Source organism: Gymnoscopelus braueri, assembly GCF_963280865.1.
Source record: "Gymnoscopelus braueri genome assembly, chromosome: 10".
NCBI lineage: Eukaryota > Metazoa > Chordata > Actinopteri > Myctophiformes > Myctophidae > Gymnoscopelus > Gymnoscopelus braueri.
Window position 1 is genome coordinate 48,921,644 of NC_137611.1, and position 22,269 is coordinate 48,943,912.

A 22,269-nucleotide genomic window follows, 5' to 3' on the forward strand; every position below is an offset into this window, starting at 1 on the left:
CTGCTAGTGACTCCGTCACTCCATCTATCTCGTCTGTCTCGTGATAACTTGATTTCAGACAAACGTCTTCACCAGCAAATTCAACAGTTTGGATTATTTGAGCACAGGGGTAGAAATAAATCAACCCATGATCCCCGTCCGTGTGTTTTTTTTTTCTTCAAAACCTGACATCACCACCATCGTCTAGCACAGTGGTTCTCAAACGTTTAATATCAATGACCCCCAAATCGATATGTATTTGGCCGCGGACCCCCCCATCTGAAAATGTTTTGTGCCAGGGACTCCCAGAAGAGAAAATTTGTGTCATTTATTTTTCAAAATGATTCACGATTTTTCAAAAATAGTAGATATACAAGCTCACAGCTGTGAGCTTGTATATCTACTATTTTTGCATAGCCAACGTACAGTATACAATATGGATAAAGTGGTGATGCTGTATTAACACATTTTGTTGTGGACCACCTGGAACCCCATCCAAGGACCCCTTTGGGTCTCCGGACCCCACTTCTCTGTCTACAGACACAACTGCCCTCTCATCCCATCACATAACAGCAGTCGTTCTCCCAACACTTTCACATCAAGGACCCCCAAATATTTGGCTGCGGTGACCCCCCCCCCCCCCCCATCTGAGAGGAGCTTGTGACAAGCTTTCTCCCCATAAGATAAAATTTGTCATAATTAGCCAACATTCTCCCCCCAAAAAATGTGCAGAGGCGGGAAACCCCACTTTTGAGAGCCAGGTACAAACACACACACACATTTCAAGATACTTTCATACCTTGCTCCTGCGCCGTGGGCTTCAGGGGACATCGAGAGAGCTTTTGGGGGGTCCTTCAGAACAGATCTACCTCAGTAGAAGATGTATACAATGCCAAAGCTTTGAAGGGGGGGTTTTCTTTGGTCCGGCCAAGCAGAGAGAGAGGTTGAGGGTTCTGGTGCTTTCCAGGCCGGTCCGGTCCGGGTTCAAAGTCAGGTTTGTTTTGTATTTACGAGTCACACACACGCACACACACACACAGGGCGCGAGAGGAGAGAGCAGAGCTTAGTGTTTATCTTCAATGGGAGCTTGGCTGGAGGTGGAGTATTTCAAGCAGGGGAGCCCGGCTAAAAATAGAGCAGGTCACACAGCATTCCTGACGACGCACGCTGCATGGGGCTTCAGGAGGACAGACACACACACACACACACACCCCCGTCACCCAAACACCCGACACCCCCACCCTAGCCTATACTTCACCCCCCCTTGTGATGTCGGTCGGGGGTGTTGTTGTCAGGGTGGATGGGAGGGGGCATGCTGCCTTCAGGAGGATGGAAACACCATCCCCCCCCCCCCCCCCCCCATGCCCACCTCACGCCTTGTGATGTCGGGCGGTGGTGGAAGAACTACTCTGATGTTTTGAAAAGTAGCAATTCTACAATGTAGAAAGTGCTCTGTTACAAGCGCAATAAAAGACCATGTCTTTTCTGTATACTTTACTTTAGTTGCCAAAAGTATAGACATCAACACATCGTTGCTGTCGGGCAGAAACCTCTTATCTCCAGTTTTTTTTGTAAATGAACGCTGTACTTGATCATACGGCACGAAAGTAAACAAAATAGCAGATCGATATAGCAGATCTACAAGCTCGAAACGCGGCACGAAGCGACACGTTTTGAGCTTGTTGATCTGCTACTTTTTGCTATTATAGAATTAGAATCCTGAAAAGTAACAGTTTTGGACATATGAGGTTTCCAAGACAGAGACGATATACTTAAAGTAGCAAAAGTGAAAGTACTCATTATGCAAATGTCCCATTTCACTTTTTTTTTTTTTTTTCAAAGGTTTTCAAAATTTGTCCATTCTTTTTTTTTAATATCAGATCTACAACACGACGCTTTGTGAGCATGTATATCGGACATTTTCGAAATAGACAAAGTATAAAATAAGGCTTAATTGGTTAATGCATGTTTTCGTCATATTAATCTAAATATAGAAAGTAACTAGTAACTTAAGTTAAAGTTAAAGTACAATATTTGCCTCTGAGGTGTAGTGGTGTAGAAGTATACAGTACTGAAACATTTTAATACTCAAGTAAAGTCAAATTGTACTGGGGTAGTAAATGTACTTAGTTACTGTACTTAGATGCTGGGGCGGGGGGGGGGGGGGGTGCATGTCTGTCTGCCGCTATATAGTTTCATCTCCTGACTGAAGGCTGAGGTGTTGATGTGTGATGCGTGAGTGTGATATACTGTACAGTTATAGAAATGGACATAATAGATACACAGATATAAAGACATACGGTACGGTATATATAGATGTGGAGACGGATATACAGTATATCGTTGCTGTCAGGCAGAAACCTTGTATTTACATATTTTGACTTTTTATGTTTTTTTTTGTAAATGAATGCCCTACTTCGGCTATTTTCGCTATTTGAAAATGTTGATAAAATAATAATAAAATAATAATAATAATAAAGGAACGGTTTTGGACATTCCAACCGACATCAATGATATATATATACATATATATATGATATATATACATCAACTTTCAACACGATAGCTCCTGCTAGACTCGACATGAAGCTCAGAGACCTAGGCCTGCACCAGACCATGTGCAGCATTTGGATATTGGACGTTTTGTCGAGCCGCCGCCTGGTGGTAACAAATGGGACATAAAACGTCTGACCCCCTGACCCTCAATACTGGTGACCCCCAGGGCTGCATGCTTAGCCCCCTACCGTACTCCTTGCATACGCATGACTGTACGTCCGTGCACGGCTGCTGCAACACCAGCATCACTGACGCCAACGAGACTTGCCTACAGAGACGGGGTTTGTTACCAGGAGAACAATCCTCGCTCTCAATTCTGGAAAGACCAAGGAGCTGATCATGGAATTACAGGAGGCCGAGGAGGAAGTACATCAACAGAATCGCAGTGGAGAAGGTCAACGACTTTAAGTTCCTTGGTATACGAGTAGAGGACCTTGAAAGGGCCATCCACACCACAAGTGGTGAAAAGGGCATAACAATGCCCAGTGGTGTTAAGTACATTTACTCAAGTAAATATTTTGACATATATTTACTCTACTTGAGTATACATTAACCATGTCTTATATACGTTACGGCCATTTGAAAATAGCCGATCTACAAGCTCACAATGCGTCGCGATGCGACGCATTGTGAGCTTGTAGATCTGCTATTTTCAAAGGATTTTTATTAATTTTATACATTTTAAAACTTGTGAAACGGGACGAGTACTTTTACTTTTGATACTTTTTGATACCAATACTTTTGTACTTACTAATTCCGAACTTTCACTTGTAACAGAGTATTGCTCAGTATGGGTACTTTTACTAAAGTAAAATATTTTAGTACTTTTTCCACCACTGACAATGGCTGGACTCAGCTGTGGAGACGAGAGGGTAACAAGTACAACATTCCGTGGAGTTACTGCTGACAGACAACCTGGCCTTGAGCAGCAACGCTGCTGCAGCGACAAAGAGGCTAGTCTCGCGTCGTATAGTCTGGAACTACTGTACACCTCCCGAAAGATGAGAACGGAAGCTGTCATCCGTTCGTCATTTCCGTTCACCGGAAGCATTTGAAAATTGTGGGACTACAAAGAGGACCCAACAATATCTCCACTAACCTGTAAGGTTCCATTTGGAACCCCCTCAGGTAGCCAGATGGTCCCTGGACTTCACTTTGAGAAACACTACAATAATATGTATGCAATGCTGTATGTATGATTGCATTTGTGTTCAACAAAAATTGTAACAAAGGCCACAATTATTTTGATTCTTTAACATATAGGAATCAGACTGTTAAGAGGAAATGAAATCGTGACCAACCCTGGTCTCCAACCCCTCAATTAAAGAGAGGAGACCTTCTATTCCCACTCCAGCCCTGACTATGTTTTACAAAGGTACCATCCAGAGTCTTCTCACCTACAGCAGAGGAGAGAAAACAACAGAACTGGACCCGGCCGTGAGAACAGCTGGAAAGATCATTGGTCTGTATCCACAACAATGCAGAGAGAGTGACTCTGAGAGTAAACATCGTTGGTGACACTTCTCACAGCACGTTCTCCCTCCTGCCGTCGAGGAAACGACACAAGAGCATCCGTGCCAGAACAGCAACACCTTCTCTCAACACCCATTGAGACAACAACACCCATTGAGACATCAACACCCATTGAGAGTCGAGACGTCATGAAGACATGAGTCATGTTATTTGTTGATAGTTGTGGTTGATTTCTGTATAACTGTATTTCTATTTTGTACTTTTTTTTTTGTTTAATTTTTCTTTTTCTTTTTTTTGTGTATGATATTCTGTTTTGTTACATGTGACTGGATGGAGGGGAGTGGGGAGGGAAGTTATTATTTAATAACAGATTCATGGAGAAAAAAAAAACTTTTGACTACAACAAATAGCTTAAGTAGCGATATGCTTATGGTCTCCACTCTATGCTATTGGACAACGATTTCTGCAAATAGACCGCATGGCCAGTCATTTGGGATCAATATAAGTAGAATTTATTTATTTTGTCCCGACTTGTCCTTTAAGAGGGGTGGTGGAGAAGACAAGGCTGGAAGGTGGTGTTCCTTGCCTCATATTTGATGCTGTTGTTTAGTCTCAGGTAGTCTTTAGGTACACACACACACACACACACACACACACACACACACACACACACACACACACACACACACACACGTGAGACTGGCCTGTATCTCACTTTCTCAGAAGTTGCGCAAACGTGAGTTCTGTTGCTAACATCAGTTTGGTTGCTACACACAGCTCTGTCAGGTAAACACAATGTTCCATAAACATGATAAACACCATACGTATTATTTAATAACCAACAGTATTTATAGAACATAGAAACACTAAATGTTAAGCAACGCTGTCACCATCCACACTATGACAATCTAATATACGGTACATAATCTAAAATACGGTACATAATCTGACAGACAGACAGACAGACAGACAGACAGACAGACAAATCATGTGACTATGATGTAACTTTCCTCTTTCTCATTTCTGATCAGATTGACATCATCTCCATTTGTTTTTGTTTTCTGAAGTTGCCCCAAACCAATGAGAAGCATCCCTTTGAGCCACACCTCCAGCCCCTGTGTGTCAAGCGTTTTGATTGGCTGAATGACAATGCATGTGAGCTTTCTTCCCAGGCAGTTCTGGGAAGTGGGAACCGAGAAACAGCTTCGTCATTGTATCTGTTACACACATGCGCACTCACACACGCACGCACGCACGCACGCACGCACGCACACACATATACTGTATGTGCACACACGAAGGCAGAGAGAGATAGAACGAGAGTGAATACAGCACATAAACAGTACCCCCCCACCTACACACACACACACACACACACACACACACACACACACACACACACACACACACACACACACACACACACACACACACACACACACACACACACACACACACACACACACACACACACACACACACACACACACACACACACGGTCACTTCTTATTGTGTTGCTTCCTACTAAGCAGTTTAGTTTATTGCATAATACAGAGGTAAAGTACATAATAAAGGCTGCTACAGTAGTTACAGTGCAAGGGAGGAAGGAATTAGGCTAATTAATAATGAATAATATGTAATTATCTGACTCAGAATCTGCTTTATTGCCACATCACATATTTTAGATGTAAAGCAGTGGGTGATATTTCTTTTTTGTGTGTCCTGTACCATTTTGTATGTGTGCTCTATCAGCTAATTTCGAAAGATTTTGACAAATTTTGAAAATGTTTGAAAATAAATTGTGAAATGGGACATTCTGCATGATAACTACTTTAACTTTTGGTACTTTACGTATATTTTGATGCCAATACCTTTATAACTTTTACTTAAGTACAGTTTTGAATACAGGAGTTTTAGTTGGAACATCAAATTTCAACATTGTGGTATTCCTACTTTGGTTCAAACAAAAGTTTTTAGATAAACAGTTAAAGCACTACATTGCTATAGAGTGTTTGTTCAGTAACAGGAGTCTCCCTGTCTCTTCAGCTCTTTAAAAATACATTTTCAGGTTGGTTCCAGCCAATCAGGAGAGAGTAGCCTACCTATTTATCAGCTTAATAGTTTGTTTTCCAGTTAAAATAGTGTGTGCTCATTTCTTTGTGTCATCACCTCCAATTTCACTTTACTCAATCTGTAACCTGTGTGAGTTCTCTATCCTGATTTGATAAAATTGGTATCCTGACCTGAAAATGCATTTTCTTTTTAATAAAGAGCTGGAGAGACATGGAGACTCCTGTTACTGAACAAACACTCTATAGCAACAAGTACTATCAGAATATAGAGCTACGTATTTAACACCTTTTTTAGCAAAAATAGATAAAAACACTAATCCAACCTTTGACATAAGGTAAAAAAAAAAAAAACGAAAAAGAATGAAAAATGTAGGTGACATCTGTGTGACAGCTGTCCTCTTATTGGCACCATAAAGTGACACATTGTCTGCCAGTGTAAAACAGTAAAACTGCCTGTGACAGTTTTACTGTTGTTGTTGTGTAACCTTTTCAACATGTTCTCATGACTGAGACCAGTCGTGTTGTAATAGTTCATCACAGCTCAGGGTTTCTCAAAGTGAGCGCCGTGGCACCCTAGGGTGCCATATGACGCCAGTCCAGGGGTGCCGTGGAAAATGTTGGTAATGTTTTGGAATCGACCGATATCACTTAAAACATATTTTAAATTAGTTTAACCACTTCAGCACCACTGCCTTAAACATGTCATGTTGTTGTTAGTTGTTTATAAACACAGAAGCACCCGGGAGGAAGTGGACTAAGAAAGGGGAGGAGCCAAACCGAGTTCCTGTTTAACACAAAAATAATTGTTTTTGTGTTGTGGTATTTCTACTTTCTACACACACACACACACACACACACACACACACACACACACACACACACACACACACACACACACACACACACACACACACACACACACACACACACACACACACACACACACACACACACACTCTGTCAGGCGGCATTCTGGGTCGGCTAATCTCTCACAATTACCCACAATGCATCTCTGATGGACAGCAGCAGGTGAGCAGCGACACAATCCTGTCTCACTGCCAAATGCCATGAGAGAGAGAGACAGACAGACAGAGAGAGAGAGACAGAGAGAGAGACAGAGAGACAGAGAGACAGACAGACAGACAGACAGACAGACAGACAGACAGACAGACAGACAGACAGACAGACAGACAGACAGACAGACAGACAGACAGACAGACAGACAGACAGACAGACAGACAGACAGATAGAAGATAGAGAGAAAGAGGGGAATGTAAGCATAGGTTTTCTCAGCCAATAAAGCCCCATTGAATTGAATTGAATTGAATTGAATTGAATTGAATTGAATTGAATTGAATTGAGAGAGACAGAGAGAGAGCGAGAGCGAGAGCGAGAGCGAGAGCGAGAGAGAGAGAGAGAGAGAGAGAGAGAGAGAGGCAGCTAGAAGAACAAATGGAGAAAGGGATGAAGGGAAAGAAGAGAGATAGACAGAGAGTAACAGAGAGAAAGAAAGACAGAGGGAGAGAAAGAAAGAGACAGAGGGACAGAGATGAGAGAGAGAGAGAGAGAGAGAGAGAGAGAGAGAGAGAGAGAGAGAGAGAGAGAGAGAGAGAGAGAGAGAAAGCAGAGGATACAGAGGATAGAGAGAATAGTGGTAGAGAGATAGATGACACGCTGGCTGCGTTCCAGGACTCACAACTCGTGAGTTCACATTGGTGGCTCTGTTCCAGGACATCCTCACGTGAGGGTTCACATCAGTGCTGCTGAGTGTATTTGAGGCACCCCAGTGAGCCATAGTCGGCTATTAGACCTCTGTCTAAAACGGGGTTATAATTGGTATAAAAGTGAAAGTTTTTTAGACGTCTAGGCTTAGCCTAGACGTTGATTAGCTGTTTTTTAAGCGTCTACAGTATATATAGACGTCATTTCAACGGCTATAATATAGACAGTAGACGCTTAAAAAACAGCTAATCAACGTCTAGGCTAAGCCTAGATGTCTAAAAAACTTTCACTGTTAGACCAATTATAACCCCGTTTTAGACTAGCCCTTAGACGTATTTTAGACGTCTAATAGCCCGAAAAATGCTCAGTGGGACATTAAAGCTCTTTGCTGCTACCATCAGTTTTCCAGTAGTCCTCACGTGAACCAATTCACCGGTGTATCACACACACTGCCCCCCCCCCTCCCAAACAGCTGTGGGGCTGTATTGGGATTCTGTTATGCTTGTTGAAACCCACCAGGCGCGCAAGCGTAAGCGCACGCACGGACATTGCCCAATGCCCATGTTAATGAATGCAGCCTTTCTCGCTGGCCGCGCACCCGAATTTTTTTGCCCCCGCTCTGGGTGGAAATGCATTGACCAGAAGACGTCCCGTTTGGTCACGCTCAAACGACAGTCACGCTCAAACGACTGCGCGCGCGTGTGCGTGCAGAGTTTTTTTTTTTGTTTGGGTGGTTTTCGAAGCGTTATCCCAACATCACCCCCCGACCCCCACCCACATCAAATGATATCTGCGTTTCTAGGTCAGGGATTCCCATTTGCAGTGGTGGAAAAAGTACTCAAATGTTTTACTTGAGTAAGATTATCAATACTGCAATGTAGAAGTAGCCTACGCCGTTACAAGTAAAAGTCCGGAATTCAAAATCGACTTGAGTGAAAGTGCAAAAGTATTGGTATCAAAATGTACTTAAAGTACCAAAAGTAGAAGTACTAAAATGTTTGAAAATAGCCGATCTACAAGCTCACAACGCGTCGCATCGCGGCGCGATGTGAGCTTGTAGATCGGCTATTTTCAAATAGCCTAGGTTTAAAATAGGGCTAAAGTGGTTAATGTATGTTTTATAATGTAATAATGAATATCTGCAAAGTCACTAGTAACTAAAGTACTTTAGTAGTGGAGTAAAAGTACGATATTTGAAGCATAGTAGAAGCAGAAGTATAAAAGTACCTCAAAATTGTACTTGAGTACATGTACTTGGTTACTTTCCACCACTGCCCATTTGATACCATTCTCTGGGACCCCAATCTAGACTGTAAAATCCTCAGTATTATAGTCTAACTCTATTTGTACGCTCTCAGACTTGAGTGGGGGTGACACTGGGGGTGTCAGCAAACTAGGGCAGCCCCCCCCCCCCCCACCGTATAGTAGGGGGGTAGAGGTATTAACGAGAACCCAGTCTAACCTCATGACTCTAACGAAAGGTTTTAACGTCAGAACCAAAAGATACAGAGGGAATTAAAGGGAGGTGTAAGTGATATTTTTGGGGGCTAAAATAAGTGTTACATAGATAGCTTTATGAATATTACCATATAGAGCGTGCCAAAAATCCTGAAGGGGGCGTCAACAAGTGTCTTTTGGCAGCAGCGGACATCTTTGAGGGGTAAAAACCAGGTTGACTTAACATTGCCCAATGCCACGCCCAATGCCACGCCCCCCCGTGGTGACGACACGTTGGCACGCTCTATTAGTACTCATTACTATAGAGTGACTGTTCAGTAACTGGGGGGGTTTCCCTGTCTCTCCAGCTCTTTAGTAAACAAAATATATATTTCTGAGAGAGAACAAGTGAAATTGGAAGAGATGAAAAATCTAAAAACAAAAAAAGAGGGACAGATGTGGAAGTGGACCACTCTAAAAGTGAATGTGATGAATGGCTTGTTGGGATGTTATGTTGACCAGCATGGAGCGCAAGTGTCAGACTTTAAACAGGGAAAGTGAAAATGTTAGAGGTAACGCTTCATGCTATACTGAAAATACACCCTGACGCCAGTGATGTAACCAGTGTTGCAACCAGGTCTATGAAAACAAGCCCACAACTAACAAGCGACTATAGGCCACATGAGCACTTTAAACCTATATACATTGGCTACTTGAACATAGCCGATTTAAAATCTTGTAGCTTGTAGATCTGCTATTTTCAAAACAAATCTTTGGGAAAGGTGGAATCTTTTTTAAACAAATCTTTATGAACAACACAAATGGCTTCATGGTTTAATCTTTAATCTCCGTGAGGGGGTGGGAGAGGTTGGCCCTGATGGCCTCCAGCTTCCTCGGTAAACATGCACACTCACCACGTCCTCCACCCTGTCTCTCCTACACTGTCTCCCTCTCAGCGTTCCCACTGCCTGTCTCTCCTTTCAAGTTTCAAGGTTGTACTTTCTTGTGCGCAGGCACATAAGAGTAAAACCTATTTTAGTTTGGCTTCCTTCAGACAATATATCAGCTAACCCTAATAATAATATCAGCTAACCCTAATAATAATATCAGCTAACCCTAATAATAATAAGTGAAGAGAAACAAAGAGAAAAGGAGAAAACAAGAGCAAAAAAAGAGTCAGCGTATCTATGTTACCTGCTTACAACCCTAACCCTAAATCCCGGGGAACCAGGGATGAAAAAACAACAGCGTTATGTACAATGTGCATGAGCTTGGCATATTATTTATCAGTATCTGCCGCTGTACCGTAGGCCTATATAAACAACTTCACAGTACCTGTAACTGTCTGTCTGTCTGTCTGTCTGTCTGTCTGTCTGTCTGTCTGTCTGTCTGTCTGTCTGTTCAACTGAATAATGCCTATAGACAACACACTGAGGACACAACACCACCTAGTGGTGAAAAAGCTAATATCATCAAGTCACTCAGACTGCAGCATGGCTCCTCTGCTCAGATGTAATGACTGACCATCAGATAGTCTCAGTGGTGAAGGAGTCTGTCCGTCTCTCCAGCTCTTTAGTAAACAGAAGATATTAGTTTTTTCCAGGTGGGTCAACAATGTCATCCAACCAGGAGAGAGAAACCCCACAAAGATAGGCTATCAGCTTGTGTTCGAATTCCAATTGTGTCTGCTCATTTATTTGTGTCATCACTTTTTTATCCTGTATCCTGTATGAGCTCTCTCTCTCCTGATTGGATGAAATCCCCTGGTATCCTGACCTGAAAATGTTATTTCATGTCTATTAACCCATTCAATCCGGGAACGCATCTGTGTCATTTTAAGATTTCTTTGGCTATTCAAAAATAGCAGATCTACAAGCTCATAGCGCTGCACCGAGTGCCGCGCAAATCTTTGAATATATATATTTCTAAGCGAACATTTGTAACTCAAATCTGGGGGGTCCCTGGAACAAAATATTTTACAAATGTTTGCTTTAGAAAATATGTATTTAAAGATTTGCACAAATTGTCACGATTAAAAAATAATAATAGCAGATCTACAAGCTCAAGCTGCTATTTTTTATTAGCCAAAGAAATCTAGAATGACAGAGATGTGTTCCCGGACTGAATGGGTTAAAGAGCTGGAGAGACGGGGAGACCCCTGGCTGAAGTTATTTTCAGATGAGGGGTCTGTGGTCAAATAGATATTAATTTGGGGGTCCTTGACATCAAAAAGCACTGGTCTAGACTAGACTAGATCTGTCACAGTTATCATTAATTATATATTTATTATCATAATTGTCTAATCGCAATAATTTTTTGCATAATCATCATAATTATTTCCATGTTGAAAAATGTTCTTATATTTTCTAACATTTTCAAAACTTATGGAAAAGCTCAAAAGGCGTCGCTTGATCAACTATTTCCACTATAATTTCTTTTTTTTAAAAGTATAACGTTATAATTATGTATGTTTTTTGCGCTCCTTTTGTTCACAAAGCTGAAAAGCCAAACATAAATGTAATTTTGTATTCATAATGTTCCAATGTTCAACAACAGAAACACAAATAAGTAATTAATCCCAATTATTTGAGCGACGATTAATCGTCAAGTAAAACTTCATATTCGGGACAGGCCTCGTCTAGACGCTGGCATTTGTAACATTTTACAGTCATTTGGTCTTGGAGAGGAAGGCTAATCGGAAATATTTCACACTCATGTCTTGCTATTTTAATCAGAAAGATATGCGTGACGTGACTGTCTGGCACATTTCAGAGCTTGTGTGTGCGTGCGTGCGTGTGTGTGTGTGTGTGAGTGTCAGTGGTGTAAAGTAACTAAGTACATTTAACTCAAGTACTGTACTTAAGTACAGTTTTGAACTCCACTACATCTCAGAGACCAATATTGTACTTTTACTCAACTACAATTATTTAAAAACTTGAGTTAGTAGTTAGTTTGTAGATTTGAATTATTATTACAAAACATACGTTAACCTCTTCAGCCCTATTTAAACTTTGGCTATTTGAAAATAGCCGATCTACAAGCTCACAACACGCCGCAATGCGACGCGTTGTGATCTTGTAGATTGGCTATTTTCAAAATATTTTAATACATTTATACATATTATTACCTTGTGAAACAGGACATTTTTGCATAAAGAGTAGGCTACTTTTATTTTTGGTACTTTAAGTACATTTTGATACCAATACTTTTGTACTTTTACTCAAGTCAATTTTGAATTCCGGACTTTCACTTGTAACAGAGTATTTCTACATTGCAGTATTGATACTTTTACTTAAGTAAAACATGTGAGTACTTTTCCACCACTGGTGGGTGAGTGTGTGCGTGTGTGTGTACTACTTGCATTACTCTACTTGTGAGGGCCACATGCCCCTAACAAGTAGAGTAGAATTTGAGAAATAGTCGTGGCGACTGAGAACTTCAATCCATGTCCGTGTCGTGGCATTGCGATGCGCTGTGGGGTTTGTAGCTGTGATATTTTGAGCACCCATCCATCCATCCGCAGGAAAAGTAAATCGGCAATCAACATCATCAACATCCGTGAGCTGGATTGGATTAGCCAACCATGTGTGGTCAATCAACTCTATACGGTGGTGATGGGATCTCACATGATGTTGGAACAGGAATTACACGGAGGTCTCGAAGGCCATGGCCTCCGTGCCCTCGCAGTTTGACCTTATTAAAACTTTTTTTTTTTAAATGACTATTCAACGTTTATTAGTGGAACAAGTACAAGATGCACCCTTAACGGTCCATTTGGCTCCATTTTGTACACTCTCAGAATTAACCAAACACTGATGATTTTACAGCGTAGATTGGGGTCACAGAGATAAAAACAAAAACAAATGTTTAAAGGTATAAAATGGGGGTCCGTGACTAGGGCTGTCACGGTTATGCCATTTTACATGAGGTAATTGCGATTAACGATTGAATTGTGTTTTTGTCGTTGAATACTGCAACATGAATAAAAGTTACATTTCTGTTTGGCTTTTAGGCTTTTAGGCTTTGAAGTTGCACAGGGCAGATATGACAAATAACCTACATATACAAAGAAATGAAATTATATATTTAATAATATTAAAATAGCGTAAATTGCCAATCTAGCTTTATATCTGCTATTTCCACTCATATTTCCTCCACCATTGAATGGTAATTGCAGATTAATCTGATTTTAGATCAACACGTATAGACCCTTGCAACCATACATTCATTAATCACCGGCCTACCTGTTTTGTGCGTGTCTTTTATTTATTATCTTTTTTTGTATCATTTTTGTCTAGATTGTATTAAATGAATGAGAATCACTGAACTACAGTATGTAAGAGGGAGGAGGGCTCATGTGTGACCAGGAGCACAGCGTGACTCATGGAGCAGAACTTGGAGGTTGTACAGACCAGGCCTTTAGTCCTAAACAAGGAATTATGTCCACTAATTGACTAGTTGATTAACTCATTAAGACCTGAGGCCGATTCTACAAATGTCTTCTAAATCAGTAGTTCTCAGACTTTTTGGACCCCCCTAAATTAATATGTATTTGGCCCCCCATCTGAAAATGTTTTGGGTCAGGGACCCCCAGAAGAGAAGATTTGTTAAAAAATTCAAAATTATTAAACTTTTTTTCAAACACTTTTTTCAAAATATTTCATAAATAGCAGATGTACAAGCTTGCAGTGCGGCACGAAGTGACGTGCTGTGAGCTTGTATATCTGCTATTTTTGTAATAGCCAACCCTAAAATCTAAAATGACACAGATATGCTTTCCCGGTTTTAATGGGTTAAATCTACAGATATGTCAGCTAGTGTCTGTTGCATACGGCCATGCAGAGAGCAACCTTGTACTGTACACACACACACACACGTTTGTATCACTATATTTGAGGACGTCAACATTTTAGGACGACAAAACATTTACAAGATGTGAGCTTGTACTCACTCACTTGCACTTTTTTAACACATTTTTTTTTTACCATACAGTATATATATATATACTGTATACAGCCATTTATCTTTTGAGAACCAGGAAAATTGTACTTACAATGTCTATTTGTCTAATAGACATTGTCTAATTCTACTACTCTCAAATTCCCTAATATCCAATTAGGGATGCCAATTTTGTCCCCAATGTGACAACATTTGCTGACATAGGCCACATTTGTGCATGCACATGCACATGCACACACACACACACACACACACACACACACACACACACACACACACACACACACACACACACACACACACACACACACACACACACACACACACACACACACACACACACACACACACACACAAACACACATATGCACGCATGCACACAGGTCCTACCTTGCGCACACACACACACACACACACACACACACACACACACACACACACACACACACACACACACACACACACACACACACACACACACACACACACACACACACACACAAACACACATATGCACGCATGCACACAGGTCCTACCTTGCAGTCAACTGTTGCCATAGGTGAGCCCCTGTAGGAATATAAGACATGTATTATTTTATTATCATGCTTATACAACAACAATAATATGTTATTAACACACTTAAAAATAAATAATCATGTTCATGATTGCACTCTTGCTTGTTTGAGGGCTTTGTGCCTCTTTAGCTTGTTTCTCTTGGTACAGAGCTGGCAGCACTGTTTGACTAAAGGCAGCTGACTGTACATCGCACCGACGACGGTGGCGGTAAGCGTTGGAAAGCGTCTGTGGCTGAAAATCTGTTGTCGAATGGGCGGTGGGTACACTGTCTTGTCGGGTCGCAAGTTGTAGGTAAGCGTCGAAAGCCGACCAAACTTGCTCGGTCGAAGGTCCCATTTCACAAGTTTTAAAAAGTATGAAATGTATAAATATCCTTTGAAAATAGCAGATCTCTTGTGAGCTTATAGATCTGCTATTTTCAAATTGCCAAAGTATATATATAGGTCTGAAGTGGTTTTGTAATAATAATCAAAATCTACAACATATCTAATAACTAATGTTTTCAAATAATTATAGTGGAGTAAAATTACAATATTAGCCTTTGAGAAAAGTTGTGTAGTAGAATTAAAAACTTGAAAATTGGAAGTACTCCAGCAAAGTAAAAAAAATACCTCAGAATTTTACTTAAGTACAGTACTTGAGTAAATGTACTTAGTTACTTTCCACCACTGCTGGTGATCAATTTGCCATATTAGGGTGATCTAATATGAATCTCAATCTCAAGAATAAATCTCAAGTGACGTTTGTGCCACCAAACCAATATAACTACAAGAGGACAACGTCCCCTTGAGGTTACTCCCACCGCGCACGAGGGCCACACCGCTGTGCTGATAGAAGATATCATCTACATCTGGGGAGGGTTTAGATGCAGTGGGGTGGAGGTACGAAGAAAGGTTCTGAGATGTGCTTTATGCATTTGATATCAACACCCAGGGTTGGGTCAGGGCACAGGTCTCTGGGACTGTTCTAGAGGAGAGGGATGGTCACTCAGCCTGTATTTTGGGGAAGGTCATGTATAGTATCTACTATGTAGATTACAAGCAGCAGACTAGACTCTACAAGGATCTGACTAGACGCTTTCAAGTCTATCTACAAGTTGGACACCACCACAATGGTCTGGTCTTGGCATTGCTTTCCATGCTTCAGCAAGTCACTCTGCCACCATCATCGGGACAAAGATGTTTGTATTTGGGTGCTGGGAGGATAACAACATCAGGGTGTTTGACCAACTGCTGGCTGAGAACACCTTCTGCACAGCTTCATCCATTAAAAGGATCATTCAGCCTTTGCCTACAATGGAGAGCTGTACATATTTGGTGGCTGTAAACCTAACCAGATCTTCACAGATCTGTGGAAATTCAATCCAGAGACCTGGAAGTCCCGGAAGAAGGTTCAACCCAATTAAGGGGATGGGCCCACGCTCGAGCACCTCAAACCAGGGCTGTTTCATGGTGGGAGATCGTATAATCTTTGCAAGATACTCAGGGCTGTACATTTTGGACTCATGTCCTAGTTTGTAGACGTTATGCAAGCGGTTAGCAGTTATTCGGTATGGACTGGGGACACAACATCAGGTGGGAACTGGTAGCCATGACTACCAACAACAGCAACAGAACAAAATACAATTTTAAAGAATAGAATCATGTGGATCTCAGGATCCCCATGGGAACGGCTTAGCTCCAGACAAAGTCAGAGAGAGAAGGATGAGGCAGGGCACTGCGTCAGGCACCTGGGAACTAGTGGCAAGCAAACTGACACCAGCAGCCAGCAGGGCAAAGCCAGGAAAGGCAAGAAGCACGCCACCTACGTAGATGCACTGTGGCGCCACAGCGGAGCTAGCATCACTGCGGAACTCAAGACTAGATAGAAGGGTGTGGAGGGCAGCGATTCAGGAGTCCCGAGTTGGTGTCGGCTGGACCGCAGCCTCGCATTGCATCGCGTCATGGCAATCAAAAATGTAAAAAAGTTTAAGAAGTAGTGAAAATAGCAGATCTACAAGTTTGCAACAAGGCACAAAGTGACACGTTGTGAGGTTGTAGATCTGCTATTTTCACTAGTTTGTGTCCTGGGCTCAACGTTGTTGAGCTAAAAAGTTTGGGAACCACTGGTCTAATGTATCCTCGAGATAAAAAAGCTTTTAGAATCAATGACCTAGAAGCATGGTGTAATGTTTGATGTTGTTTTGTATTGTTTTAACTGCCTTAGCCCCAGGGACCACAGTGAGGCCCAAGAGTTGCTGTTTGGCGCGATCCCAATTAAATAAAAAAAACACATTATAATAAATCAAGCATGACGATACCTTTGGATGTAGACAGAGCAACGTCTTTAAGCTTCAGAAAGACGACCATCACAGCCAGAGAGACACACAGCGCACAGCAGAGTCTGTACGAAGTGAAGGCAACACACCTGCAAAGACCAAGAAAATAAATGGGCTGAATAAGTATACACTGTGTGTGTGTGTGTGTGTGTGTGTGTGTGTGTGTGTGTGTGTGTGTGTGTGTGTGTGTGTGTGTGTGTGTGTCTGTGTGTGTGTGTGTGTGTGTGTGTGTGTGTGTGTATGTATGTATACTGTATATATGAGTATATATGAGTGAGAGACTTTTCTGTGATGCGTGGCTTCTTGACCAATTACTACCTGCTGTGGCTATTTTGGGCATGCCATAGGCCAATTTATTTAAAATTATTATTATTATTATTATTACATGTTTTGGGCTTTGGGCTATTTGGGCTTGCTTCATTTTAACCACGTTAACCCTATAGCTATACAGTACATCAGCTATTTAAAATAAATCTTAAAAATAAAATAAAACACTGACACAAAATATATTCAGATGGGGGTCCGTAGCCAAATGTTTATTAATTTTGGGGGAACTTGACATGGAAATGTTTGAAAACTACTGCTCTAAAACAACATTGGACAATAAAATTGGCTGACCAGCCCTAAAGTCGCTTATTTTGTGGTTTGTTTTCATAGACTCTGGTTGCTTGTTTCTCTCGAAAGATCTGTCAACACTGAGCGTATCTTGTAGAGTTCACATGGCCTACTGTTTGTAGCAGCTCTGTGCTCTTCTTTACATGGGCTCCTTAGTGAGCTTAATTACCTTTGGCCAGATCCCAGGCTAATCTGTACACTGAACCTAATCCACAGCAAGGGAACAACACAAGACCTATGTACTGCATGTTGTAATGCACTGGTTCGCAATGGGGCCAGAGGTGTAAAGTAACTAAGTACATGCACTCAAGTACTGTACTTCAGTACCATTTTGAGGTATTTTTACTCTACTGGATTATTTCAAATTTTCTATACTTTTACTTCTACTCCACTACATCTCCCAGACAAATATTGTACTTTTTACTCCACTACAATTATTTGAAATCTTGAGTTAATAGTTACTTTGTAGATTTAGAAAACATGCATTAACCACCTCAGCCCTATACTTCTATAATGAATATAGAAGCTATTTTCTAAAGACTTTTTTTTAACATTTGTGAAATGGGACATTCTGCGTAATGAGTCATTTTACTTTGTGTACTGTATGCTTTGATGCCAATACTGTTGTACTTTTACTCAAGTACATTTTGAATACCAGACTTTTACTTGAAACTATAGAATTTCTACATTGTGGTATTGATACTTTTACTTAAGTAAAAAAAATGTCAGTACTTCCTCCACCATTGCCGGAGACCACCGGGTGTCCAATGCATTTGTACGCTCTCAGAGTTAAATTAACACTGAGGATTGTATACAGTGTAAAATGGGGTCCCAAAAACTGGGGGGGGGGTCTTGAAAATAAAAAATAAAAAGATTGAGAATCACTGAACTAAACTACCCTGTAATACCAATCTACACTGTGACATCCTCAGTGTTAATTTAACACTGAGGATACAGAAGAGTGCACAAATGGAACCAAATACCATTTACCCTCTCAGAGCTACACGCCCATAAGGGTCCATTTCGACCCCTGGTGGTCCCCGGACACGAGGTTGGGAAACAGTGTTGTAATGTAGAGGATTACATAAACGCGACCCGCTGGTCCACATAGATTAGCCTTTACCTTTAGTGCTGTTTACATCACTGTACATTAAAGCTGCACTACGTAACTTTCATCTTCTACCCCGGATTTGAACCCGGTTTCCTGCACAAGTGCTGACATGTTTTTTACCATTAAGCTAATAGAGCCTGCCTGCTTGCTCAGGGGATACATTGAATTTTGACCATCAGGACAAATCCTGTGTCTAGGTGAGACATGACGTTTGACACGATCTAAATGTCTCAATATAGCAGGGAGACAAAATACAACCACCCCAATTGTACAGCATAGGTATATTGTATTAACATACTCTACCATACAGAGTGTATAAAATTACATTGTATTCATTAAAAAAAAGTTACATACTGTAGTGCTGCTTTGAAGGTGGTGTAAGTGATTATCTTTCGTTAAAATAAGTGTTAAATAGCTCTATATTGTGATAGTAATCAGTGCTATAAAGTGTTTGTTCAGTACCACGGGGTATCTCTCTGATTACAATAGCATAACAAAGGAGACAAATATCTCAGATTAAACCTCCTAATCCAAGGCCATATGAGTGTAAAATAAAATGTAAAACAAATGCCAGAGTCTAGACTGTTGAAAGGAATGTTTCCTACCCTGTAAAACCTTCAGTGGTGTAAGTGGTATTTCTTCTGTTAAAATAAGTGTTAAATAGCATATTGTGATAGTAATCATTGCTGTAGACTAGAGTGTTCAGTAACAGTCTCTGTCCCTGTCTCTCCAGCTCTTTAAAGAAAGGTCAAGATACCAATTTCAGGAGAGAGATAACCTCATACAGGATACATGAAGTGAAATTGATTAAATTGGTTTACCGACCTGAAAATGTATTTTCTGTTTATCAAAGAGCTGGAAAGAGAGGCCCCTGTAACTGAACAAACACTCTATAGCAATGATTACTATCACAATACAGAGCTTTAACTTTTTAACAATAAATGTTTTGTTTTAATGCAAAACATATCACTTACAGCACCTTCAATACCTGAGTGTTATAGTTATCAACACCTAGCTACTGTAATTGCAGTAGCTAGGTCAAAGGCATGGTTTGTTGACGTTGATTAAAGAGAAATAAAAAAGAAAAAGATTTCTGTTCCTTGTGGTGAAATATAAACTGTACACAAACTAAATATTGATTCAAACGTTGCATATATATTTGCATACTGAGACCTATATGGTATAGTTTATGTTCAAAAGATTGAAAATACCCTTCAATATATAAACTATTCATAAATGCAATTATGTTTTCTCATGCCGACAAGGCATATTTGAATTGGATTGAATATTATATTATTATACAATATTATATAGACTTGCCTATATGAGCCTATAGACTGTAATCAGTAGATCTCTAGACTCTATAATATATTATATTATAATATAAACTAGCTATTATAGACTATAATTATTATATAGGCTAGTCTATAATTATTATTTGACTGATTTAACATTTTATTGCCAGTTTAAAAGTAGAGCAGAATACATTAATTAAAGGCCATGTCACATAAAAGCCAAAAGGCTTGTTTCTATTGTGGTCCATATAAACATATCAAACATCTAGACTGTTTGTCTAGATGTGTATATATATATATATATATATATATATATATATATATATATATATATATATATATATATATATATATATATATATATATATATATATATATATATATATATATATATATATATATATAAATAAATAAATAAATAAATAAATAAATAAATAAATAAATAAATAAATAAATAAATAAATATATATATATATATATATATATATATATATATATATATATATATGAACTATGAACTATAATCATATTTTATAATATGACTGCATCATGAGTCATGGTGGTCTCACCATATCATCTGGATGGTGACAGTCAGCAGGGCGAAGGTCCTGCACGGACTGCCGTCCCAGTTGATCAGCCTCCTCTGGATGCGACACCAGCATGTCGGCAAGCGCCGCCACCACCACCACCGCGGGCATGATGATGGAGGAGGGTGTCCCTGCTCCATTGTTACTGTTCCGATCCCTGCTGCTGCGGCTGCCTGATGGGTTCGATCCCCTCTGGTCCTGACTCCTGCCACAAGTTATAATAACCAACCGCCTCCTCCCATCTCGGCCCCGGCCTGGCAAAGCAGCAGCAACTCCCCGTTCCGTCACGGTCTGGCCGGTAGCGGTGTTGCCAGGTTTTGAGAGAGAAACAAGCAAGCGGGTCTAGTATGAAAACAAGCCCAAAAGAAGCTCGCCCTCCGCCCTTTAAACATAATACACACATTGGCTATTTGAAAATAACCGATCTACAAGCTCACAACGCGTCGCGATACAATGCGTTGTGAGTTTGTAGATCTGCTATTTTCAAAAAAAAATCTTGAAAAATGAAATTGATTTATTTGACATTTTGACACAACACAAATCTTGTGGGGGGGGGGGGGGGGGGGGCGGTCCCTGGCATAAAATGTTTTCAGATGGGGGGGGCGGTCCCTGGCATAAAATGTTTTCAGATGGGGGGGGGGGGGGCTGCAGGCAAATACATATTAATTTGTGGGTTCTTGACTTGAGAATGTTTGAGAACCACTGGTTTAAACAACATGAGGAAACAAGCCCAAATAAGCAACTGCACTTTGAAACAAGCCCAAAAAAACGCAACCCGCAACAACCAATATATTTAACAAGCATCTTCACAGAGAAACAAGCCCAACGTCGCTTATAATAAGCGGACATGGCAACACTGGGTAGTGGTGTGGTGTTACAACGAGATAGGTGACCCGTAGAATTATGTCGATTCAATTCACAAGAGGCCGGTGAAACTAAAGCGTCAACGTTTGAACGTGACAGAATTGAACGGGTCGCCAATCTCTGCGTGACGCCACATCCACGGAACGGCGAAACATAGCCTACTGTAGACCATTGATTCTCAAACCGTTTGATATGCACTAGGTAGTCCGCAGACCATTTATTTGTTTGTTTTTTAAATTCATGTATTTTATGAATTAATGAATGAATTCATTCATTCATTCATTTATTTTATCAAATCCTTAGTGTTTATTGATAACACTACAAACTGATTATTTAACTTTATTGAAAATAATTTCAACTAACTAAAGTTTTCTAATAATTGTAGTGGAGTAAAAAGTAATATTTGCCTCTTAGATGTACACACACACACACACACACACACACACACACACACACACACACACACACACACACACACACACACACACACACACACACACACACAGGCAAAAACATAATCTCTGGCCTGAGCCTTTGGCCTGGCGGACATCATTACAATAAATATAATAACATGTTCGCGTTACACTAGTACCAGTATACTACAGTATGTTATTATCAGATGTTGTCAGAGTACTTTCATTGGAGGCCAATGTCTTCTATGACATCAGTCATGTACACTATGATGTCAGTAGGCTACTATGATGT

At 40.5% G+C, this 22,269-nt stretch overlaps 1 protein-coding gene across 1 annotated transcript in view; it reads right to left on the reverse strand.

Moving 5' to 3' along the window:
- Positions 1 to 20,854, reverse strand: part of retreg1 (reticulophagy regulator 1) — a 35,295-nt gene extending 14,441 nt beyond the window's left edge. The window contains exons 1-3 of the mRNA XM_080441204.1: positions 20,683 to 20,854; positions 17,075 to 17,181; positions 14,736 to 14,766 (exon numbers count right to left, since the gene is read on the reverse strand). Of these exons, the coding sequence (XP_080297330.1) occupies positions 14,736 to 14,766; positions 17,075 to 17,181; positions 20,683 to 20,840 (296 nt within the window). The 5' untranslated portion in view covers positions 20,841 to 20,854. The remainder of the gene's footprint in view (positions 1 to 14,735; positions 14,767 to 17,074; positions 17,182 to 20,682) is intronic.
- Positions 20,855 to 22,269: the final 1,415 nt, after the last annotated feature.